The 27,276-nt window shown below is 40.8% G+C and overlaps 1 protein-coding gene across 1 annotated transcript in view; it reads right to left on the reverse strand.

Moving 5' to 3' along the window:
* The window catches only part of PANX1 (pannexin 1), a 34,485-nt gene extending 12,692 nt beyond the window's left edge, over positions 1-21,793 (reverse strand). Inside the window, exon 1 of the mRNA XM_070944000.1 lies at positions 21,613-21,793. Within this exon, the coding sequence (XP_070800101.1) occupies positions 21,613-21,793 (181 nt within the window). The remainder of the gene's footprint in view (positions 1-21,612) is intronic.
* Positions 21,794-27,276: the final 5,483 nt, after the last annotated feature.

A 27,276-nucleotide genomic window follows, 5' to 3' on the forward strand; every position in this document is an offset into this window, starting at 1 on the left:
ATGTGGCCGGCATGACTAAATGCCAAAGGCGCACGGAACGCTGTTACCTTCCCACCAAAGTGGTCCCTATTTTTCTACTTGCATTTTTTACATGCTTTCAAACTGCTAGGTTGGCAGAACTGGTAGCAGAGATCTGCCCCTCTGCCTCCCCGCCCCTCCCGCCCCAGCTCTATGATGTCCTTTTTAGGCACATTTTCAGGGTTGGGCATATGCGTGAAAGGTGTGCGTGCATGCGAAGCAAGTGTGTGCACGGTGAACCAGTGGTAAGAATATTGGAAACCCATCGCCGGCGTGCATGTGTGTGTGTATGTGTATGTATTCTTGTGAACATACAGTTCTGCTGGGAAAATGTAGCGATAATTTAACTCTATTTATATTTGCAGATTTTGTCTTTTGATATGTGGATTAGGTCTGGGTAACTTATTTTGGGGTTTGAGGAAGTTTGTTAATTTGAGTAATTTGGAGACACTAATTCTCAGACCATTGTGGATTCTGTTAATATTTTAAGGGAAGATGGGAACAGTATAAAGAATAAAATATATTTGGATTTCAAACTTTTCACAGTTTTTCTACCCTTGCTCTCTAACCTGGGCACAAATATTCCTCAGCAATATTGTTTTCCTGATATGTCTTCATAACTTTGCTTTTCTCTCACTGACAGCCTGAAGTCAACATTAGCCATTGCAATTTTATCATTAAGTTTTTATGCTTCTCATTTTTGTTGCGTTCCATCACTGGAGGTTTTTAAGAAGAGATTAGACATCCACTTGTCTGAAATGGTATAATGTCTCCTGCTTAACCAGTGGGTTGGACTAGATGACCTACTACAAGGTCCCTTCCAACTCTGTTAATCTGTATCCGAGTTTACTAGTGTTGGCTGCATCTATATATGCAGATTTGTTTATGTACCAGAGAACTTCCATTTAATGTAAAGATCAAAACCACAGAATCGAAGCCTGTAATTTAAATGGCAGTAAACAGCCAAGGGAGGGAGGAATATCATATATTATTACCGTGAGAAACAAAGAAAGTTTAGAAGATCGTTTGCAAATGTAATTCCAAAGACTGATTCATGAATCACATGAGCTGCCTTGTATTGCAAAGACAACCGTCGTACTATAATCAAACTGGCCATGGATTTGATCATAGACAACAGTAACTTTTTGTCTGAGACCACAGAGGGTTAAAAGAGACCTCGTCAACATGGCATGGACCCAGGGTTCTTTTCTTCCAAAAACTCAGTAGGGTGGAGAAGGGGAAGAGAAGGGGGGAGTGATAGAAATGAGCTACAAAAGCTGTGCTGTCGTTCTAGGCAGCAGTCCAAGAATTAAATATACGAGACGCCAAATGGGCAGAGACTGTCCTGCTCTATTAGGGAGAAGTATGGAGTAGGAAAAACACCACTGCAATCTTGTACATGTAAGGGTGCAGCCTTCAAGATTGCATCTGAGTTGCTACCTAATACGCAGATATAATTTTAGAGCAGTAGTTCAATTGATGTTTCAAAAGAAGGCATCCCCTTCTTTTTATTTTTCTGCAACGTGGTTCTGTACAACCGTTTTTTTAAATTTAGAACTGTGCTGCAATTCATAACCAGCGATACCATAGACGAAGTGCAGAATAAGTCAACAGAAATAGTTCCTTAATAAAAGGGATTCTAATTGTCCATGAACTTACATATAAGAGCATTCTATAGCTAAACCCCCGATGTTGTTAAACTAAACACCTCTGTTAAAGAGGCACCCTGGAGAAGAGCTGCAACAGAAAATCTTATTGCATGGGTAGACTGACATGAAAATAATAATAATCCACCGTCAGGTATTTATAACCCAAACTGTTTATTAATTATTTGAAAATTAAGAACCAGTTCCTTGCATTGAGCCTGCAATGCACAATTTAATTCAGTGTCAATGAAATTTAAAATTGATATAATATTCACAACTGTGGCCATATCTGTAAATATTTTCCTCACTCTATTTTGAATCCTTTGAAGGACTTATTTATTAGTTTGATTTTTCTAGCCAACCAACTAGATGACTGGGTAGTTTGCAACAATTTTTTAAAAACTACCAAATCCCCCCTCCAAATACAATCATAAATACATAAAAATGTATACAAGCACTATAAACCAATTACCAAAATCCACAGCCAAGCTCTAATAAACAATCTACACATAATCACTGTATGGGCTGTACTGCCCCATCCAGATACTCATATTGGGTGGCAAACTGATGTATTTCTGACATCTTTAAGGCTTTATGAAATATCTTTGGATGGTCTTCAAGGGCAGATCCAAATATAGGACATTGCAGCAATCCAAACAAAATATAAAGCACCATATCTGGAGCCTCTGTCTCACCTGAAATGGACATAGCTGTATGAAAAATCCCTGGGTATCACAAGGCTTCTTACGACAATGGTGGATATATTAGTACTTGAGAAGATTTACCAGCATTACTCTGTCTTTTACAATAGGGAACAATAGATATTTCATCCAGGGGTGGGCTGCTGGGGTTTCGCAGGGGTTCAAGAGAACCTGTAGCTAAGATTCTGTGCAGTTCAGAGAACCCCCAAATCCCACTCCTGGCTGGCTCCGCCCACCCCTCTCCTCCCCTCCCCGGAGTCCCCACGCAGCCCATTTTGGATGCAGGTAAGTGCAGGGCGCGCATGGAAGCTCCGGGAGGGCGAAAAACGGGCCTGCCGGAAGTTCGGGAAGGCTGGAAATGGGCTTGTTTCTGGCCGCCAGAGGGCCTCCGAAGCCTGGGGAGGCCATTTTTGCCCTCCTGGAGGCTCAAGGAAAGCCTCCAGAGCCCAGGGAGGGAAAAATGCCCCCTCGCTGTGGTGCAGGAGGCCAACTAGACCACGCCCACCATGGCCACGCCCACACAGCAACCAGGAAGAGAACCCCTTGCTAAAAATTTTGAAGCCCACCGCTGATTTCATCCAATCCTTTGTTTTGCAACCTTATCAACTTTTCAAAGTATGGAATTAAAACTCCTTGAATTCCCCAATCAGCATGCTGGCTGGGGAATTTTAAGTTTTGAAATCCATGCATCTTAAAAGTTAATAAGGCTGAGAAACCCTGATCCTTTTACTGAGCAGACTTTTGATCTGAGCCTTCAATTAAATGAAAACAGGAACCAGTGAAGAAAACAAATTGGCCCATTATTTTTAAAGCAATAACTTTGTTAGTCCCAACCAAGATTTTGACTTCCTCTTACCAGCTCTTATTTTAAATAAGCTGGTTTACTGAAGAATTAATTCTCCTGAATTTATTATGGCTGGCTTCTGAGCAAATATGTCCAAGATGGCTCACAGTATTCATTAATTAATACAGTAATAAGATTATCATCAATTTATTAATTATGAAAGATGGGGATTAATTATGAAAGATGGGAAAACTTCAGTTAACCAATATTTTTCCTTCTCCAGAACTATTATTTTTTAATTTTCTTTCTTTTTTTTAATATAAGTTTTTTATTTTTAAATATATATAGGTATTAAATTTTATAAATAAATAAATAAATAAATAAATAAATAAATAAATAAATAAATAAATAAATAAATACATGAACAGTGTGGCATCTGGGTATCATTAATTTTGATACCAAATAATAGTGATGAGATTAACAATTTTGAAAGCCTTAATCATACTCACATCATTATAGTAACATTGTACATAATACAATCATCTTTTAACTTCTAGTCCTGTCATCTACATACTGATTTTAACGTTTTATAGAAACATGCATAATAATATTTTAAATTCTACCTCTATTCTATATCTTAATATCACAAATCTTATATTGGTAGGTACTCTATTTCTATCCTTCATCTCTTGTCCATTTTAGTATTTCAGTTCTTGTTAATTTTTCTTTTTTTCCTTTGGCATGTTTTCCACATCATTATAATAACATTATAAATATTACAATCAACATTGTTAGCATTATAATATTTACTCCAACATTTATCTAATCCCTCATCATTTAATTTTTCCAATATTTTATTACACAATACTAATAGCCATTGTACCCTTAATACTGTTGTTTAAGGAGGAAAATTCTTTGAGAGTTTTTGAAGATTGCTAAATAGAGCGGTTCACAAATATTTGGAATTAAAGAGCTGACTATGTGGCTGATGAAGACAAGGGAAAACCTGTTGGCTTGTTTTTTAATTGTTTTCTACCTCACGCACTGGTCCCATAGGAGTTTCACAAAGGGAGGGATGACTTGGTCCCTAAAGCAGGAAGATGCTGTCATGGTTAATTCTAGGCAATTACCTTTGTCATTAAGGGTGTTTATGCGGTATTTCATACTAAAAAGAGACATGGCTACGCTCTTAGGTTTGGCTCATAGCTACACGGGTGGAGTCATACAATCTTACTGAACTGGTTACTGACTCTTTCTTCTGCATGTCCAGTGGGATCATGTCCTCACCGCACCGGAAGGCAGGAGTTTATCTTAAACAGTGCGCATAAGCATTATGGCACACTGTTTTCACTTCTGATCTCTTGATGCTGCCTCCAGGCATCTGTTCCTTTTGCTAAATGATAGCGCCGGCCTTGCCACCTTATCACTTGTTATAATCAACACAGAATAAGGAAAAGTTAAAAGGAGCCTGCCACCGAAACAGTGATGTCCTCGCATAGTATATACAGTAGTGGCCAAAATTGTGGAAACCTTTTGGGAAAAGTGTATTTTCTAAAACTAGCTAATAACACCACTTTTTTGGGGGGAGTAGTATCATAAAAGTATATATCAATGGAAAGACAATTTAATCAAGAATGTAATGCAATAACTTTTATGAAGGATTTGCTATTAGAATAGCAGTTACAGTATAAAGAAGAAAAGTGAAACACATAGAAAAAATGAGATATATAAAAATTATCACCATAGAAAAAACGAGATATACAAAAATTATCACCATGTCAGTTAATACTTAGCTGGGTAACCTTTAGCATGAATTACAGCCTTACAATGTCTTCCCATGAAGTGAACCAAGCCTTTTAGTTCTGCAGCTGTTATCATGTGAAACCAAGATTGAAGGATTGCTTCTATTAACTGGGTTTTATTGCTGGGTCGCTTCTGACTAACAAGTTTCTTTAGTCGGCGCCATAGATTTTCAATTGGGTTAAGGTCTGGGCTATTCCCAAGCCATTCCAGCAGTGGAATATTATCTTGAAACTCCCCCCAAAAGTGGTGTTATTAGCCATCAAATCTCAAAAACACACTTTTCCCAAAAGGATTCCACAATTTTGGCCACTACTGTACAGTTGGTCGCCTTGTTCACACATAATGCAGGTAGCCCTCAACATATGACCACAACTGAGCACAAAAATTTATATTGCTGAGTGACCATGGGATGCTGCAAACCACTGTAAATATGAAACAGTTGCCGAGTGTCTAAAATTTTTTTTAAATTTTGCTTTAATTTATATGCCGCCCTTCTCCGGAGATTCAGGGCAGCTTACAATGCGTTAAGCAATAGCCTTCATCCTTTTGTATATTTATACAAAGTCAGCTTATTGCCCCCACAATCTGGGTCCTCATTTTACCTACCTTTGAAAGGATGGAAGGCTGAGTCAACCTTGAGCCTGGTGAGATTTGAACTTGCAGTAATTGCAAGCAGATGTTAATAACAGTGCTTTAGTCCACTGTACTACAGGCTCTTGTTGTACAAAATGTGGTAATGCGATCCCAGGGCAGGGGGCCAGTTGTCAGAACTTTGAAGTCAGGTCACAGTTGCTTTTTTCAGGGTCTGTCAGAACTTCAAGTGATCTGTTAGAAAGTTGAGGACTTCCTGTATAGTTTAATATAATAGGTGGACCTAGTATCTGCTCATCTACCAAAATCTGCTATTGACTGACAATCCATTAGAGCCAGTTTTGGCTCTTCTCATGTATAGACATTTGCATTTTCAGAGAGTTCACAGATGTTAACTAGGCAGCAGAACCCACTGGAGCAAAATTATGATCCGATAATGATCAACCAAACACCAATCAGAAGCCTCTTAGAAATGTATATGTGGCGGCTACATTTTGCATAATGGGATATATCACAATTAGTAACTCACACTAACATCCTCCGTGATACAATCTGATGTGTAGAACCTACCACAATTAGTATATAACACTAACATCCTCCGTGATACAATATGACATGTGGAGCCTACAGATACGACCAGCTTCTAGTCACCCATCATGCAAAGGAAGAATAAATACTAAAGATCTTGCTCAGAGATTGAATCAGTAATGAGGAAATTTGATGACAGACTAATTTCAAAGATGTCATGAAAATAAGCATTAAAATGAAAATATAAATGGGCAGGACACACTGCACCTTTATGGCAGTCTCCAAGAGCCAAGAAAAGCATGTGGAGTTACTTCTGAGCAATTTCCTTTATTGTTTCTCACCTGTAGACAGAATCTTGCCAAATTAAACCAACTATTTGCATCACTATAGATATACTCTGGGAATCACGAGGGAGCAGCTGTTTTAACTCTCTTCCTCCCTACCAAATTTTTCAAGCTTTGCTGCCTCTTTGCCCTCTGGAATGCAGACCCTTCCTCCCGGGAATCCAAATTACATTCCACCACTATTTACTTGACCATAAAGGTAAAGGTTCCCCTCACACATACTTGCTAGTCATTCCCAACTCTAGGGGGTGGTGCTCATCTCCATTTCTAAGCTAAAGAGCCAGCGCTGTCTGATGACAATTTCGTAATCATGTAGCCAGCATGACTAAATGCCGAAAGTGCACGGAACGCTGTTACCTTCCCACCAAGGTGGTTCCTATTTTTCTACTTGCATTTTTACATGATTTCGAACTGCTAGGTTGTCAGAATTTGGGGAAGTAACGGGAGCTCACTCCATTACGCGGCACTAGGGATTCGAACCACCGAACTGCCGACCTTTCTGATCGACAAGCTCAGAGTCTTAGCCACTGAGTCACCATGTCCCCACTTTACTTGAAAATAGGTGGACATAATAAATGACCAAGTGGCTCTTCAATTACGCATGTTCATTTGGATGACCACCTACAAGATGACAAGACAGACACTGAAAAGATCTCGACCTTACCTGGAACACCATAACGAAAGACCAAACAAAATATAAGTATCTGTTAAAGTCAACATTTCAGATATCACAGTTTGTGATTTGAATATGAGGGGGTCCTTGGTGCTCTCTGTATTAGGTAACATCATCATCTTCAGCGCTAGCATCTCATCACCCTTGTTTGAGCAATGAAATGAAATGTGCAAGAAAACAACCCAGCTCAGAGAGCACCAAGGATTCCTCATTTCAACACTGAGCTACAAATATTCCCCTTTATCAATTTGAGTATGTTGTCAGAACTCGGCCATTGTCTCTGTATTTATTTATGAATCAAATTTATATACTCTCCTATCTCACCAAAGGGAACCTGGTTAGGGCACAATAGTGCAGAAACTACAAATATAAAAAAACATATTAATAAATGCCACAAAAACTAAAGATATAAACTCTAGGCACAGAGAGGGATAAAAATGGCCGCCTCGTCAACGGAACCTTCTTAGCAAGTTTTTAGTGCCCTGAAAGACCCAGGCCTGATAATATAACCAGGTCTAGAGAGCCCTTTGGAATTGTTGTGGCCCGCCAGCGGCCAGCAGAGCTGGTGGCAGACTCAGACAGTGAGGAGGTTGGGGAGGAACATGGGCCAGTCCTGGAGTCTGGGGAAGGCTCTGATTAGTGCTCTATGTCAGAGGCAGAGATGGGGCCAGGGCCGTCCAACAGTTGTCAGCTGCCTTCAGAGTTGGACATCAGTGGGGCAGAAGAAACAGCTGGACCCTGTTCCCAGTGTGTGCATGCGCAGAACTGCCAGGAGAAGGCAACAGCTAAGGAACAAGGGTCGACTCGGGAGTAAAGCCACAGGTGGACGGTGAATGGCCCCTCCCACAGGGAATAAAGAGGAGCGAAAGGGGAGGGGAGTTTGCATGAGACAGTTAGTTCGCTTAATTGGTTCATGACTCACAGAGACTTCTTGCCAAGTTTTGAAGATATTGGCCTGGCAGCTCTCCAAGCCAGATAAGGTCTGTGACTGTAAATTCTCCCTTGAAAGACTTTGCTGGATGTGAATGAGAGGAATTCACAGTAACTTAATAAAAAGGGGGTTTTGTCGGGACAAGGAGTCTGCTTCAGGCTCTTGGGAAGCCTAGGTCAGAACAGGAATATGAAAAGGGGTGGAGCTAAAAGTTGGGGAGGAAGGATGTTCCATAACCTGGCAGAGAAGGCATATCTCCTCGGATCCAGCAAATGTAGGTATCTAATTAATGGAAACATATTCTCAATATACCCTCTTTGTCAGATCTAATGGGGCAGGCCAATATAAATGGTCCCTCAGATAGCCCGGTTCCATAGGTCAAAATCGGCACCCTGAATTGGACCCAGAAGCAAACTTGCAACCAATGCAGCTCACAGAGCAGAGGTTACAACACACAATATCCTCTATGACAGGATATGACACGTGAAAACTACAGATACGACCAGCTTCTAGTCACCCTTCATGCAAAGGAAGAATGAATGCTAAAGATCTTGCTCAGGGATTGAATCAGAAATGAGGAAATTTGACGACAGACTAATTTCAAAGATATCATGAAAATAACGACTAAAATGAAAATATAGATGTTTGGAGCACATTGCACATTTACGTCAGGCCCCAAGAACCAAGGAAGATATGGAGGAGTCTTTGACAACTCCTAGTACACATAACTGCTCGCGCCGCTGCATTCTGTACCATCAGACACATCTGGATACTCTTCAAGGGCAGCCCAATATAGAGTGCCTTGTAACAGCCCAATCAGAAGGTGACTAGGGCATGAATGACTGTAAGCAGAGCCAGCTGATCCAGGTATGGGTGCAACTGGTGCACAAGACAAAACTGTGCAAAGACACTCTTAGCCACGAGAATCATTTGCTCGTCGGGCAGGAGTCATGAGTCTAGGAGGACCACCCAGCATGTTGTGTGAACCACTCCACTAGAGTCATAACCTTATTGACGTCTTTGGGCAGAATGTGTTATGTGACACACAGCAAAATTGTGCTTTGTTAATCCTGTTTTAAGATGTTGCATGAGCTCAGTCAAACTGTGTACAGCATACAAGCTTCCTGTTGTCACTGAATTGCAATTCTTAACAGCTCCTAACACTTCATAGGAGAAGTGTTGAGATGCACCTGGAGAACCATATCATACCATCCATAAAATCAAACTACTGTATATTCCCTTCCATGACATTAAATACCTCTATCATGTCTGATCAGCTCTACTGACATCTAAGCCAATGCAAATTTGCAAGGTATGTATACATATATCATATAAATATGGTAAACAAACAAAAAATCTTCTATGGCAGTGTCGGCGAACCTTTTCGGCACTAAGTGCCGAAACGAGGGCACGCGCATGTGCGCATGCCGGAAACCGGAATAGCAGCCGCCCAGTGCACATGCGTGCACCAGGAAGATGATCTTCCGGTTTCTGGTGGGTATGCACACGTGAAGACCAGCTGGCTGGTGTACATGTGCACACCGGAAACTGGAAGATCATCTTCCTGGCACGAGCATGCATACCGGGCAGCTGCTCTTCTGACTTCCGGCACTCCCACGCATATGAAGACCAGCTGGCTGGCGTGTCGGAACCCAGAAGAGCAACGAATGACAGCTTGCGTGCCCAGAGAAATGGCTCTGCATGCCACTTCCAGCACGCGCGCCATAGGTTCACCATCACGGCTCTATGGGCTATAAAACTGATAAACTAATTCCCAAAATGGATGAGAAGCAAAATGCCTTCAAAGAAAAACCAAAAAGTCCAGTTCCCTCTTGAAAAAGCACCTTTGGGACAACCATGACCTGGATGACTAAGAATCTCCATAGACATAATTCCCAAAAGAGATTGACTAATACAGTCAACTACATCCTCTGAGGAATAAGATGCTAAATAAAAATCAGAATGTCTAACTCCCAAACAAACAAACAAACAAACAAACAAAAATTTCAAAACCATGAGAAATTAAGATAAGAAAAAAATAGGGCCATTTAATTGGAACAGGGCCATTAGAAAGTTCAAGGCAGCTTTAGGGAGGTCGACCACTGTAAAAGAAAGAAAGAAAGAAAGAAAGAAAGAAAGAAAGAAAGAAAGAAAGAAAGAAAGAAAGGAAGGAAGGAAGGAAGGAAGGAAGGAAGGAAGGAAGGAAGGAAGGAAGGAAGGAAGGAAGGAAGGAAGGAAGGAAGGAAAAGGAAGGAAGGAAGGAAAGATGGCTATCGGATATTGCATTTCTAGAGAGCAACTTGAACTAACTTTTGGTTTCCCAACATCTGGAATTTCTATCCTCCCAGTGACATATGAACTTTATCAGCTGTGTCAATTCATCATTCTCGATACATGGAAAGTCCCAATGCCTATTCTTAGTTGAGTTTTAAAAATATTAGTTGCTGCTCCAACAGAAATGCTGGAAGGCTGTAGGGACTTTCCACATTTCTATGCTTTGTGGGTGTGTGTGGGTGTGGGTGTCCTTGTGTTAAAATGTTTTCTGAGAATTTTCAGCTGTGGAGACATAGGCGACATCCATCGCCTAATCCATAAAATGGTTTGTTTTCAGCTTGGAACCCAAAGAGTAGATAAGTAATCTAGCTCGTAACTTGGGCGTCCTCCTGGACGCATGGCTGTCTTTAGAAAATCATTTGACGGCCGTGGCCAGGGGGGCTTTTTATCAGGTTCGCTCGATACGCCAGTTGCACCCCTTTCTAGATCGGGACTCCCTACGCACAGTCACTCAAGCACTCGTCACTTCCCGCCTGGACTACTGCAACGCTCTCTACATGGGGCTCCCCCTGGGGTGCACCCGGAGGCTCCAGCTGGTCCAGAATGTGGCTGCGCGGGGGATTATGGGGGCGACGAGGCGCTCCCACGTGACACCTCTCCTGCGCGAGCTGCACTGGCTCCCAGTGGTCTTCCGGGTGCGCTTCAAGGTGTTGGTGACCACCTTTAAAGCGCTCCATGGCTTAGGGCTGGGGTATTTACGAGACCGCCTTCTGCCACCAATAGCCTCCCACCGGCCAGTACGCTCGCACAGAGTGGGCCTCCTCAGGGTGCCGTCCGCCAGACAATGTCGGCTGGCGACCCCAGGGGGAGAGCCTTCTCTGTGGCGGCGCCCACCCTCTGGAACAACCTCCCCCCAGAGATACGTACAATAACAGACCTCCGGATTTTTCGTCGGGCCCTGAAAACCTATTTATTTCAACTAGCTGGGCTGGCTTGAGTTAAATTTTAAATTGATTTTAAATTGGATTATTTTAATTTACGGCCAAAAGATTTAATTATTTTAAACAGTTTTTAAATTTTGTATGTTCTGTTTTTTTTTTTACTTTGGCTGTTCACCACCCTGAGTCCTATTTGGAGAAGGGCGGTATAGAAATGGAAATAAATAAATAAATATACTCATGGAAATTACATGCAAAGGTCTATACATTAAGGTCAATTGTTTGCAAATGATATACAGGTAGTCCTTGACTTACAATCACAATTGAGACCAACATTTGCATTGTTAATTGAGGTGGTTGTTTAATGAATTGTGCCCAATTTTACAGCCTTTTTTTTGCAATTGTTAATTAAGCCAATCGCTGCAGTTCTTAAGTATATCATGTGGTTGTTATTTGAACCTGACTTTTCCCCATTGACTCTGCTTGTTGGAAGCTGGCTGGGAGTCATAAATGGCAATCAAATGGCTCCAATGGGCTGCACTTGCCAACCAGCATGAGATACATGCTGGTTGGCAAGTGCCTAAATTTTTATCATGTAACCACGGGGGATGCTGCAACAGTTGCAAGTCCTGAGGGAAAGGGCTGTTTGTAAATCACTTTTTTCAATGCCATGCTTGTAAGTCAAGGATTCTCTTTATTAGGCAACCTTACAAGCTGAAATGCATATATTAACAATTGCACTTGAGATGCATACTTGCTTTAGTGCAAAATTAAAATAAAACAACAGTCACAAAATCACACACACACACACACACACATATGTATACTCTGTGTGTGTGTGTGTGTGTGTGTGTGTGTGTGTGTGTGTGTGTGTGGTGTATCTCTTTCCCTTTTGGTTTTCTAATTATTTCAACAACTTGCAGTATTGTGTAGTCTCGGGTATCAATGAAATATTGGGCCATTTTTCTTCCATTATTAAGTCTCTCTTGTTCACATTGCTGTTTTATAAAACATGGAACTGCTGAAACTTTCTTCTATAAGATGAATATGAAATCTTTTAAAGAGTGAAATGATTGTTTTCTACCAGTAATCTAATGGGCAAATGAATTACACCAGAAGGCAAACCTTGACTGATCTTGACAAACTAAATAGAATCAGATCTATTTAGTAGAAAGATTAGAGACTATGAAGGAATCCCAGCCATAAATATAGGTAGGATACAGGTTATTCCAGAGAGAAATCAACCTCATAGAAATCAAAGAAATTCTGTATTATTGCCAAGAAAACTATATGGATGTTGCCATGAAGTCTCTAGGAGTGACTTACTTTAAACCAAAATATTTAGAATGGTCCTAAATATCACAATACCATACATCAAGTTCTTAGTTTAAATCATTAGTTAGGGATTTGCAAACAACTGAATAAAAGAAGTACACAAACAACTTTTCAGTTTAAAATAGAAGAGAGTCATGCTCTCATTTTTTCTCTAAACTCTTAAAATTTCAGATGGTCCCCAAAACAAGACACAAGCTTGCTCTTTTTGAAGGCACCTGCTGCCTTCATGTCCTGGCCTAAAAATGAGTGTTCTGAGGGCACTGCAAGAAATACTTAAATATAGTGAATTTCACCTGGAGTGCATTTATGCTTGCTTAATCATAATCATAATCATAAGCGATCTTAATCATAAGCAAGCTGCTGGAATTCCTGGATGCTAAGATATCTATGACTTTAGGGCAGGAGGGAGGATACTGCTCTGCATCGCCGCCAAATATTTTTGAATTTGGAGAGTCAAAGTTATTATTTTTCTTCCTGGTTTCCCAAATCAACTGACTAGAATCTTGGCAAAAGAGAAGCATTGGGAATGAAACAGTTCTAACTCCTGAAATTTGTCTTGAGGATCGGGTATAATATATATAGAATAACAGCAGTGAAATTATTGTGTACACAAAGAAGGAAAGATTTGGCAGTGCCTACAACAGAGGATGGACGTAGTGATAGGTTTTATTTTCCTGAGCTCCAAGATCACCACAGATGAGGACTGCAGCCCGGAAATTAAAAGATGCTTGCTCCTGGGGAGGAAAGCTATGGCAAATCTAGACAGTATACTAAAAAGCAGAGACATCACCCTGCCAACAAAAGTGTGTATAGTCAAGGCTATGGTTTTCCCAGTTGCAATGTATGGCTGTGAAAGTTGGACCATAAGGAAGACTGAGTGCCAAAGAATTGAGGCCTTTGAACTATGGTGCTGGAGAAGACTCCTGTGAGTCCCTTGGACTGCAAGGCGATCAAACTGGTCCGTCCTAGAGGAGATCAACCCTGACTGCTTTTTAGAAGGCCAGATCCTGAACATGAAACTCAAATACTTTGGCCACCTAATGAGAAGGAAGGACTCACTGGAGAAGAACCTCATGCTGGGAAAGATTGAGGGCAAAAGAAGAAGGGGAGAGCAGAGAACGAGGTGGCTGGATGGAGTCACTGAAGCAGTCGGCGTGAGCTTAAATGGACTCCAGAGGATGGTGGTGGAAAGGAAGGCCTGGAGGAATGTTGTCAATGGGGTCGCGATGGGTCAGATACGAGTTTGCAACTAACAACAACACAACAGAGGAATGGTTGGTGAAGATATCAGAGCTTGGTGAAATTTCCAAGTTGACCTTCTTGATTGGAGAAAAGATGGAAATATATATAGGACTGGAAGACTTCTGAGGTCCCTATGATTCTATGAAGTGTCATTTGTTTGAGAAGTAATCATACTGTTGGACTGTAACTATGATGAATGCCATAAAATCACCTCCCCCAAGGATTGAAGCAGCATCAGTGGGAACTAGATTTATTCCCTAATTAACCACAGACCTCACTATATGAGCAGGGGGCTGGACTAGAAGACCTCCAAGGTCCCTTCCAGCTCTATCCTATTCAAACTATTTGTTGGAAAGCAATCTGTTTAAGCATTTTAGTCCAGACACCAGCATTCGGCTTAATCTTTCTCATTGAGTTATTAATATAAAAGGAGTTCAATACAGGTAGTCCTCAGGTTACGGCCACAATTGAGCCTAAAATTTATGTTGCTAAGGGAAACATTTGTCAAGTGAATATGCCCCATTTTACGACTTTTCTTGCCACAGCTGTTAAGTGAATCACTGCAGTTATTAAGTTAGTAACATGGTTGTTAAGTGAATCTGGCTTCCCCCATTGACTTTGCTCATCAGAAGGCCGAAAAAGCTGATCGTGGGACACTGCAACCGTCATAGGTTTGAACCACTTGCCAAGCATCTGGATTTTGATCATGTGACCGTGGGGATGCTGCAAAGGTCATAAGTGTGAAAAACAGTCATAAGTCACTTTTTCCAATGCTGTGGTAACACTAAATGAACTGTTGTAAGTCAAGAACTACCTGTACCATATCCATTCTAAAAAGCTCTTGGAATAAAAATGAGACATAAATACATTTCTGTCTGGGGACAATTTCCGTTTTTGCTTTGCTTTTGCTTTTTATTTGCTTTATAAAAGCTAGTTTATAAAAAGTCCCAAACTGAATTTCCCCACTTGTCTAAGCAAGTCTGGAAAAATACTTGCTTGAAATTCTGGATCATTTCACATCTCAGTCAATTCTAATAATGTTGAGTCAGATGAGCTCAACATACAGGACTTATGCATACTTTCAACCATAATTAGCATAAATACCCAATTATAACACACTGCACACCCTTAAAATTGAGCATAAACTGGTACTTAGGCAGCCATTAAGAACAAGTAAATAGAAATAAATATGTTTTTCTTAAAGATGTCCAATTGTGATTGTAAGTCAAGGATCAACTGTAGTGATATAGTTTCCAAACAATTACAAAAAAGCATAGCAAAACCTCTGTGAAATTCTTAAATTAGTCTTAGAATTGGTTTGTGTACTGTGTTGTGCCACAATGGAGTCTGGTGCTTGCAGTTTAGTATTTAATGCACTATGGTTTATAAAAAAAAACCATGGTTTATGAATTAGCACAAGGGTCAAGAACCTGCAACTTCAGGGCTACATGCAGTTTTTTTCCTGAAGATCTTAAATTTCTTCTACAAACAGTAACTTGTGAAAGCTGGTTTCCTTCATTTTGAAGTATGAAACACATGTAAATTTTACTGCATACCTCAATGCAGAATGATCTAATAATAAAAATAGCTAGCCCAGCACTGTTTTACGACATGATCCCAATTACTTTGTGGCTCTTAATACTCACAAGTGTTAAACGCAACTCTTACTTATCAAAATATTTCCCACCCGTGTTGGTTTAAACAGAATTCAAAATGTACCTAAACTCTATGAATCCCTTGCAAAAGAGAACAAGGTTAAGACTAAAAATCACATTTGCAACATATAAACCGCACCTACAAAGATATCTATCAGCACCATAACCCCAATGCCTGAAGCATATAAACTTCCCACTTTTTTTGTTAATTCTGTTCCTTGGCCTCTCCTAAAAGGGCGGCCTCCAGGCATCCTAATACTCATCTGATTTAAAGTATGATCAAGTTAATCCAGCCCGATGTAGGCTAAACCTGGATATAATCATACATTGTGCCATGGGTGATGTTCACTTGCTGAAGACAGGGCTACTGAAAGGCAAGTAACAGGCCCTTGACAGATTATTTCTTTAAAATGGGAAGAGTTTTGGGGAAAAAGAACCTCCTAACAAATAATAAACTACATCAGTTGGAATCAGCAGTAATAGTAAAAACAAACAAATCCTGCTTGTCAAAGTCCAACAGTTACAGGTAACATTGTTGTTGTTAGTTGTGAAGTCGTGTCCGACCCATCACGACCCCATGGACAACGTTCCTCCAGGCCTTCCTGTCCTCTACCATCCTCTGGAGTCCATTTAAGCTCACACCGACTGCTTTAGTGACTCCATCCAACCACCTCGTTCTCTGCCGTACCGTTCTTCTTTTGCCCTCAATCATTCCCAGCAATAGGCTCTTCTCCAGTGAGTCCTTCCTTCTCATTAGGTGGCCAAAGTATTTGAGTTTCTATCACTCATCTCCTCCCACTTATGAATGTATGACTCTAACCTTGTTCTGGTATCCTTAAGATTTTTATTGACTGTTTCCCTATGACTATCATTAAGTGTTGTACCTTATGATTCTTGACGAATGTATCTTTTCTTTTATGTACTCCGAGAGCGTATGCACCAAGACATATTCCTTATGTATCCAATCACACTTGGCCAATAAAAAATTCTATTCTATTCTATTCTATTCTATTCTATTCTATTCTATTCTATTCTATTCTATTCTATTCTATTCTATTCTATTCATCTTCAGGATCTGGCCTTCTAAAGAGCAGTCAGGGTTGATCTCCTCTAAGATGGACCGGTTTGATCGCCTTGCAGTCCAAGAGACTTGCAGGAGTCTTCTCCAGCACCATAATTCAAAGACCTCAATTCTTTGGCGCTCAGCCTTCCTTATGGTCCAACTTTCACAGCCATACATTGCAACTGGGAAAACCATAGCCTTGACTGTACGCATTTTTGTTGGCAGGGTGATGTTTCTGCTTTTTAGTATGCTGTCTAGATTTGCCATGGCTTTCCTCCCCAGGAGCAAGCGTCTTTTAATTTCTTGGCTGCAGTCCCCATCTGCGGTGATCTTGGAACCCAGGAAAATAAAATCTGTCACTACCTCCATTTCTTCCCCATCTATTTGCTATTTACAGGTAACTTATTAGCAGTTAATAAAATGTCTCTTATGGGAAAACTGCAACTTCAAAGGATACCTAAAAGCACAGGTGTCAAACTCGCCATGTTGCCATCACATAATTTTTTTCCTCTTTGGGGGGCAGGAATGGTCGGGGCCTGCATTTGACGTATCCAGCCTGCGGGCCGCTAGTTTGACACCCCTGCAGAGTCTCTGTAAACTTGTCAATGTGACGTGTGGAGTACTTCTGAATCAATAAAAGTGAGGTCACTACCAAGAAGGCCTCTCCAGCTGCAAGCAAGATATAGGAAGGCAGCTTCCCACTGAGTTGTTGAAGTTCACAATCAACACTGCATAGATCAGTGTTTTCTCAACCTTGGCAGCCTGAAGATGGGTGAACTTCAACTCCCAGAATTCTCCATAAGTGGGTTTGGAATTCTGGGAGTTGAAGTCCACACATCTTCAAGTTGCTGAGGTGGAGAGATACTGGCATAGATAGTGAAGCTGATATTATGAATGTATGCATTTAAGACATTGAATGCAAATGAAATAGCTTGCATTTATTTAGTCATACAGCTGCCAAATGAAAAGACTGTAGGTGGCTTGCAGTGTCTAAATAGCATAGTAAATACAATATAATCTTATTTTTTTTCAAGTATTAGTTCTTTTCTTTCTTTTCTTTTCTTTCCATGTTCACCAAAGTGGGGGGAAGTGTTTATTCTCAAAGCCACTCCTGCTAGAACTTACATTTGGAGGGACAGAGAGAAAGAGAGAGTGAGTGTTAAGCTTCTCTCTTTGATTGGCTTACATTAATAAACCCAATTTAATCAGCAATCATTATCTGCAAGCAAGTCTCCCTATTTATAATGGGACTTCTGCCTTAATAAACCTGTTTAAGAGTGCAAGGTTTGGTTACCATCCTCTGCTCTAGAGATTTATCTATTTAGTTAATTCCAATAAATCCTAGCAGAGTTTCAGCAAGACTTACTATAAGTTAGCATAATTTTACATTACCCTGTTTCCCACAAAATAAGATATCCCCTGATAATAAGCCCAATCGGGCTTTTGAGCGCATGGCAATAAGGCCAATCGCTTATTTCAGGTTTCAAAGAAAATATAAGACAAGGTCTTACTTTCGGGGAAACACGGTATATAGTATTGTATAAATTTGTATACTTATCCTTTTACACTCATCTATCTTAAGTTTTATAGCATTTAGATTATATACTAATTGTAATTTTATAGGATTCTCCCACATTTTAATTCCTGAATGCTGTAATTTTATGTTTATAATTTTAACCTTATCTTCTTTTATTCGATCAATGTGATTTTATATAAAACTAACACTGGTGTACATATGTGGGGCTCCCCTAACCAATTTGCACAGATTGAAAAGGCTACTTGGATAATAAGCAGCAAAATGTTTCAAACCAGCAAGAAAATAAATCCAGTTGCTGCTGTGACTCAACTTTACAACTCTACCTGGATGACTTAGAATCTTTAGCAGCATGATTGTTATATATGTTTATATTTCTATTTCCTAAAGAAATATTTGTGTTATTCTATGCTGGTCTATGACCAAAATGCAATTAAGTGATTGATGTTTACTTAATTTATATAGCTGCCCATCTCACACCCATGACATCCAGGCATTTTACCATAAAAAAAGGAATAAAATACATGCAATAGAATAGAGTACAGAGTACAGAGTACAGGTAGTCCTCAATTTACCATAAATGACCCCAGGACATTACAACCATCATAAAATAAGAGTCAGTTACCAACTGTCTGCATTTTGATCATTTGACCATGGGAAAATGCTACAATGGTTTAAGTGTGAATAGTGATTATAAATCACTCTTTTCAGATGTAACTTTGTTGTAACTTTGAATGGTAACTAAATGAACTGTTGTAAATTGAGGATTGCCTGTACTTTATTTAGCCAAGTGTGATTAGACACATTAGGAATTTGTCTCTGATGCAGAAGCTCTCAGTGTACATTTAAAACAACAGAGTAATAATAAATAATAATAAATTATTAACTTTAATAAACTCAATTAACTTTATGAAACTCAGTCAATTGAACATTTAAAAATGTATCACAAATATCATTGACTGACTTTGATGGTTGATACAGGCTGATGCAGCATCCTTCCATCAACCAAGTATCTTCATACTTTTGTATATTTATACAAAGTCAGCTTATTGCCCCCACAATCTGGGTCCTCATTTTACCTACCTTTGAAAGGATGGAAGGCTGAGTCAACCTTGAGCCTGGTGAGATTTGAACTTGCAGTAATTGCAAGCAGCAGATGTTAATCTATTAATAACAGTGCTTTAGTCCACTGTACTACAGGCTCTTGTTAAATTATTAAATTTGTTCTTAAAATTCTTATTAAATTATTAAATAAATTAAAATTTAAATTAAATAAATCACATTATTATTAATAATACCAATAAGAGGGGGTAGCAAAGGAGAAGAGTACAGATAGTCCTCGATTTATGACCACAATGGAGCCCAACATTTATGAAGCTAAGTGAAACATTTATTAAGTGAGTTTTGCTCCATTTTATGACCTTTCTTGCCCCAGTTCTTAAGTTAAGTTAGTGACACGGTTGTTAAGTGAATCTGGCTTCCCCATTGACTTTCCTTGTCAGAAGGTCACAAAAGCTTATCACATGACCCAGGTGCAGTGCAACCCTCATAAGTACGATTCAGTTGCCAAGTGTCCAAATTTTGATCACATGACCATGGGGATGTTGCAAAGGCCATAAGTGCGAAAAATGGTCAAAAGCCACTTTTTTCAGCACCGTTGTAACTTTGAACGGTCACTAAATGAACCGTAGTAAGTTGAGGACTACCTGCAACACAATAACATCATCATCATAATACAACGCAAAAAGCAAATAAGCACAGCAGCAGAGTATCAGGAAAAAAAACCCACGGAAAAAAGGTTTCCACCAAAGGGACAAAAATGAGTCCTGCAGATCAGACTGGTTGTCACAGCCCCCAGAAGTGGGGACAAGGATGACAAAAGGCTCAGAAGAGTGTTAGCAGTGCCTCATAATGGGTAGAGTGAACTTTGGGGGCCCTCACCCCAAATTCACCCCCAGGCTCAGAAGCAGGCCGGTGAAACCAAACCAGCCTCCTTTCCAAGCCAAGGACCCGAACATGGCCACTTTGAATGGGTGACAGCCTTCTTTCCCATGGGGAGACAGACAATTCTGGCTCGTCCATCTTTAACAGTTGCAAGGGACCTTGGAGGTCTTCTAGTCCAACCCCCTGCTCAAGCAAGAAACCCTATAGCATTTCAAACCAATAGTTGTCCAATCTCTTCTTAACAACCTCCAGTGTTGGAGCACCCACCACTTCCGTTGTTCCCCTGATTATTTCTTCTTGTCAGGGAATTCCTTCTTATTTCCAGGTTGCTTCTCTCCTTGATGCGTTGCCATTCATTGCTTCTTGTTCTGCCCTTAGGTGCTTTGGAGCAGCGGTCACCAACTGGTGGTCGGCGGACCAACTGGTGAGCCGCAAGAAAATTTGGACGCTCCGCCGAAAAATGATTTGCATTTTTTAAAATATTGCACTAAATACCATTTATCTTTTTTATAAAAAAAATCCTATTAGTTCCTATTAATTAATTCTTAGGAATTAGTTCCCAATTCCTATTTCTATTAGCGGGATTTAAAATTATGAATTTAGTGGTCCCTGAGGTCCACCAAAGGTCGGCAACCCCTGCTTTGCAGAGAATAGCTTGACCCCCCCCTCTTCTTTGGGGCAGCCCCTCAGATATTGGAAGATAAGAGCTTTGGTAGCGCAGCAGACTAAAGTGCTGTTAAGTAACACCAGCTGCCTGCAATTACTGCAAGTTCAAATCTCACCAGGCTCAAGGTTGACTCAGCCTTCCATCCTTCCGAGGTAGGTAAAATGAGGACCCGGTTTGTGGGGGCAATAAGCTGACTTTGTATAAAAAAAAGAACACCGCTTAGGGGCCCCCCGAAAGCCCTACTAAGCAGGTATATACAAAAGTATGACGGCTATTGCTTAACGCATTGTAAGCCGCCCTGAGTCTCCGGAGAAGCGCGGCATATAAATCGAACCAATAAATATATAAATAAATATTTTTTTTAAATATTGCACTAAATACCATTTATCTTTTTTTTTTTTTTAAATTCCTATTAGTTCCTATTAATTAATTCCTAGGAATTAGTTCCTAATTCCTATTTCTATTAGTAGGATTTAAAATTATGAATTTAGTGGCCCCTGAGGTCCACCCAAAGTCAGCGACCCCTGCTTTGCAGAGAATAGCTTGACCCCCCCTCTTCTTTGGGGCAGCCCCTCAGATATTGGAAGATATCAGATATCTTCCAATATCTGTCACCCCCTAGTCCTCCTTTTTAAAGCCTTGGTTGGTTTGCCTTCAGGGAGCCTTTTGAAAGCTTGGAGACCCCCCTGAGCGTCTCATCCTTGAAAGGCTCTTCACCATACTGAGCTGAAAAACAGCCTCCCTGGCTCCCCACTTACTTTGTTCCTCAAAGGCACCAAAAACGGGGTGCGGGAGCCCACCAGAGCAGGGGCCTTTTCCAACGAAGTGGGGTTCTTCTCTTCTCCTCAGGCCCCTCAGCCCCCCCCCCCCAGCCCGCGCCCGGGATGAGGGCAGGCGCCCCCCCCCCCACCATCCCTTCCCAGGGAAAGCGCTTGCCTTACCTATGGAGATCTCCTGGGCGAAGGCGAGCGAGATGAGGAGCAGCGGCAGCCCGACGGCGATGCAGGTGACCAGCTTGTCGAGGGCCAGCTCCAGCCGCAGCCCCTTGTAGCGGCTCTCCGACGGCTCCTTCAGCAAGAAGTCCGAGAAGACGTACTCGGTGGCGATGTGCGCGATGGCCATGGTCGCGGCGGAGGCGGCAGGGAGACGGAGGGAGGACGGCTACCAAACACAGGCACCTCTCCAAGCGCGCGCAACAGCCCCGGCCCGCTCGTCCGCGCGCAGCTTCAGCCGGGGAGCATCTCTAATTCCAGCCTCCTCGTCGTCGTCGTCCCCGGCACTTGGCCAGGGGCGCAACAGAGTGTCCGCCCCCCGCCCGCCAGAGAGAGCCCGGCCGGGAGTGAGGCGAGGCGAGCGACCCAACCAGCCTTTGTTTGGCGCCCTCTCCGAAGGCAGCCGAACATTGGCGGGGAGGGAGAGAGACACCCCGCGCGCCGCCGCCGCCGCCGCCGCCGCCTCCTCCTCCTCCTCCCCGCCGGCCTTTTGTCAAGGGGAGGCGGGGCCGACGGGGGGAGGTTCCGAGAAGGCGAGGGCGGGGAAGGGGAACCCGGGGCCTGAGTACTTGCGTGGTGGGTGAGGGGGAAAGCTGCGGCCTTGACGCGAACAGGTGGCTGGTCGGACTTTTCCCGAGGGAGGTTGGAGATGTGCGAGCAGCTGCGGATTGGCGTTTTGTGTGTGTGTGTGTGTGTGTGAATGCGCGGGTGGACTCCACAGTCTTGAGTGGGCTTGTTCCGACGGTGTGTTTCCTCTCGTGAAATTTCATGTGTTCATAAAAATGTGTTTATACTTTTATCTGTTGTCTTATATATGCTTGACAAATAAATAAATAAATACATACATACATACATACATACATACATACATACATACATACACACACAAAAACACACAAGTAAATACACAAATAAATACACAAGTAAATACACAAACAAATAAATACACACAAATAAATACACAAGTAAATACACAAATAAATAAATAAATAAATACACACACAAATACACAAGTAAATACACAAATAAACAAATAAATACACACAAATAAATACACAAATACACAAATAAATACACAAATAAACAAATACACACAAATACACAAGTAAATACACAAATAAATAAATACACAAATAAATAGACAAACAAACAAATAAATAAATAAATAAAATATCCCCCCTCCTCAGTTCTATTTACAGCCGGCTCAAGGCCATCCTTCTTGTCCAGATGTGTCAGAAATACAGATTTAGAGCCATACTTCTGTTGAACTGAGGGGAAATGACCACATTTAGCGGGATTTTTCCCGGAGGGCCTACCTCAGAAAAGAAACTTTCTCCTCGCTAAAAAAAAAAAAAAAAAAAAGGAAAAAGGCATTATTTAAAGTGGTCCCTTGTTCCTTGACAATCTCTTACCTGTGCCTGGAAAAAAACTGGAACACTTCAGAAATAAATAATAAATAAAAATAAATAAAATAAAATTGTGGGAGCTACATCACTGGAGGCTTTCAAGAAGAGACGGGACTGCCGTCTGTCAGGGATGGTGTAGGGTCTCCGGCTTGGGCACTGTGTGTGTGTGTGTGTGTGTGTGTTGGTGTTTATTATTTATTTATTTATTTATTTCATCAAGCATGTATTGTATGACAGATACAAGTGTAAACATAATTATAAATAGATGAAAAGGATATGAATAAATGAAAACATTAGGACAGGGACGGTAGGCACGCTGGTGCGCTTATGCACCAGCATAAGACTTACAGACTTCTTAGGAATGGGGTGGGTCTACAGTAGACAGTCTAAGGTTAAAATTTTGGGGATTTGGGGAAGAAACCAGAGAGTCAGGTTAGTATATCTGTATGTGTTTCTCAAGTAGAGGTAGTAAAACAGTTCCAAAGCACCAGAAGGCAGGACAGGAAACAATGGATGAGGAGGAGAAATTTCCTAACAGTGAGGACAATTAACCAGTGGAACGGCTTTGCCTTCAGAAGCTGTGGGTGCTTCATCACTGGAGGTTTTTAAGAAAAAAAAACTGGACAGTCACCTGTCTGAAATGCTATAGGGTTGGTCTAGAAGACCTCCAAGGTCCCTTCCAGCTGGATTCTGATTCTGATCAAAAAACACGTGGGCGTGGGAATAAAATCACTGAGAATCAAACTTCTTTGAAGGAGACCTTATTGTGGGTACTCCACCACTGGAGGCTTTTAAGAAGGGACGGGAGTCACGGGACCTATCTGAAATGGTATAGCTCACCTGCTTCAGCGGGGGGTTGGACTAGAAGACCTCCAAGGTCCCTTCCAGCTCTATTATTGAATTGAATTGTGTGTCCCACTTTCTGATATGTTGTGTCACAGCTGTTAAGCGAATCACTGCAGTTGTTAAGTGACTTGTGTGGTTATTGAAGGAATTCCTCTTCCCCCATTGTCTTTGCTTGTTGGAAGCCAACTGGGGAAGTTGCAAATGGCAATCCCGCGATCCCAGGACACTGCAAATGTCTTAAATGCATGCCAGTTGCCAAGTGCTTGAATTTTGATGCTGCAACAGTTGTAAGTGTGAAAAATGAAAATAAATCTCTTTTTTGTAAGTAAAGAACTACTTGTAAGTAAGAGAAAGGGGGAAGATATTTGTCTGACATGCTCTGTTGGGTTACTGCAACATCTGGGTGACCTAGGCAGAGTAGAATTGGTTCTGGTTGGATGGGAGACCACCAGGAAATCTCAGGGCAGTAAAATAGATGGAGAATTTTTTAAAAAAAATCCTAGAGGAAAAAGCAAGCTAGTTAGATATTGGTCTGGCTATGAAAATTGCCAAAACCTGTCCATTTGGTCATGAGTAGCTTAGTTTAGGAGCCATTACCTTTTTTGCATGGTTCAGTGCACACCCATTGATTGGCTTCGTTTGTGGTTCAGCTCAGCTTGGGCAAAGCCAGGAAATGGGTTAATTCAATGTCCCAATGTCAGAAGACATTTGTGTTTCTAATGCATGGCTACAAAACACGTTTGCCCTAAGACTATTAAATCCAGAGTGTATTGGTGATGCTGTATTACGGTGTTTCCCTGAAAATAAGACCCTGTCTTATATTTTTTTGAACCCTGAAATAAGCACTTGGCCTTATTGCCATACGCTCAAAACCCCGATTGGGCTTATTATCAGGGGATGTCTTACTTTGGGGAAAACAGGGTAGTAAATATGGTATGTTTATAAATGCTGATATGTCCAATTGTTTTGCCTTAATTTCATTTTTAAAAAGACTTCCTAGTCATCTTTTCCTAGATCTTCAAATTAATAGCAATAGCACTTTGTAATAGCACTTCAATTTATATACTGCTTCACAGTACTTCATAGCCCTCTCTAAGCAGTTTATAGAGTCAGCCTATTGCCCCCAACAATCTGGGTCCTCATTTTACCCACCTCGGAAGGATGGAAGGCTGAGTCAATTTTTTTTTTATTATTTATTTATATGCCGCCCTTCTCTGGAGACTCAGGGCGGCTTACAATGCGTTAAGCAATAGCCTTCATACTTTTGTATATTTATACAAAGTCAGCTTATTGCCCGCACAAACTGGGTCCTCAATTTACCTGCCTTAGAAAGGATGGAAGGCTGAGTCAACCTTGAGCTTGGTGAGAATCGAACTCAAGGCTGTGGGCAGATTTTCCCCACAATATTGCATTCTAACCACTGTGCCATCACAGCGCATTAAGCAAGACATTCATTTTCCAGGCAATGTAAAATTTGTTTAAAATATTTTTTCCCCTTTGGTCACTTTGTTATCCCTTCTCTTTTAAATGGTTTACATTTTGTACGCTGGTCTTGAGTGCCATCTATAATGCAAACACACTCCCAGGGTGAAGCATAAATGTTTATATTAACAAACCAATAATGCTATATGATGCAGCCAGGTAACATAGAAAAAGTATTAAGCAATATGTAATAGTTTAATAACTGCAGTAATTACAGGAAATGCAGTCTGAAATGTAATTCAAAGTATAATGCTTTTAGTATAAAATACTTTAAATTGCTTGAAGAGACTACTTGAAGATGCAGTGCAAAGAATTATCTGATGCCTTATGAATATTACTCTCTTTTCTCTCTCTTCCTGAAGGTAAAATGAAGGCCATATGCCTGAGTTCAACTTTTCAAACCCTGGCTGCAGTGGTTTGATTTTAGTATAAACCCTTTTATTTCAACTTTAGATGAAATTAGTCAGAGGTGGGCTCCTGCCGGTTCGCGCAAACTGGTAGTTAAGATTCTGTGCAGTTCAGCGAACCGGCAAATCCCACCACTGACTAGCCCTGCCCTTGCTCATTTTTCAGCCTGAAACAGCCCAAAAATGGCCTGAAAACTGCCCTGAAAATGGTCTGAAAAACGGCCTGAAAATGGCTCAAAAAATGGCCAAAAAACAGGCTGAAAAACAGGTGGGGGTGGGGCCAGCCGGTGGTGGGATTAGCCCCAACCGGCTGAATCCTACCTCTGCTTTTGAGGCGAGTGGCCAGGAGGCTGGGCTGGGTGTGATGAGTGATGTCACCTACCCAGTCACATGACCAACCGGCCACACCTACCCAGCCAGAGAACAGGTTGTTGTTATTCAAGTCCCACCACTAAAATTAGTTTAACTAGCCCCTATTTGTACCTATTTGCTCTTAGCCATGATCTCAAGTCTTAAGTGTTGCCATACTAAGCCATAATTTGTTTTGAACCATGGTCTATTGAATAAGAAATAATTGGTTCACAGATAAAGCTGATTGCTGAGTCATATAAACTATGAATTACCAACTAACCATCATGTGATGCATAAATTTAACCAAAGTCTAAACTGGAACAACTGGATATAATTAAGAGATTACAACAACCTCAGCAGTTTGAAAACCTTATTCATATTTCTAATCACAGCAGCTAAAGCTGCATAGAGAATTACTCTTGTGTTTGCATAACATATAAAGGCAACATCAAACAAAGTAAATTATGGCTTATGGTGAAGCATGAACCAAAATTTATATTGCCAAAAGCTTTTAGTAGATGCAAATATTGGATTAAATGCAACCTTGGATGGACTAGACTTTTGGATTTGGCCTACAAACCCATCCACATTTCCTAATAAATGCAAGGGAAATAATTAGGATTCTGCAAAGCTTCAATTTGGATATTAAATTTGAAGCTGATTCAGTCAAATCTTTGAATCTACATCTACTTCTGAAGTGGAGCAGGAAATCGCATCGAACTGGTAAATGAAAGCAGATACATTGTTTCTGAAGTACTAGAAAAATCAAGGTGGCCTAATTTTCCAAATTATTGAGTTAACGATCAGTTCAAGTCAGGTTCTTAGTCCGCAGTTGATTCAAGCGCTTTTTAATTAATCACTTTTAAATTTTAACATTAAAATTCTATAGACAGCAGTTTTTATCACATTTGGTAATTTTTGGTCCTATATCTGATTATTATAACATTTTAGGACTGTAGGAGACTTTTATGACTGAAAATAATACAAGGTTTTGAAACAATTTACTTTGTAATGATAGTAGTTTTCAATGCTACAATAATATGTTGCACTTTCTAATAGTTATAAATTGATCCAAAATCTTGTAACAATGAACATATTTTTTTTTTGCCTTGTTATATTTT

The sequence above is a fragment of the Pituophis catenifer genome, unplaced genomic scaffold (genome assembly GCF_029215685.1).
Source record: "Pituophis catenifer annectens isolate HBS135680 unplaced genomic scaffold, rPitCat1.0.hap2 SCAF_4, whole genome shotgun sequence".
Lineage (NCBI taxonomy): Eukaryota > Metazoa > Chordata > Lepidosauria > Squamata > Colubridae > Pituophis > Pituophis catenifer.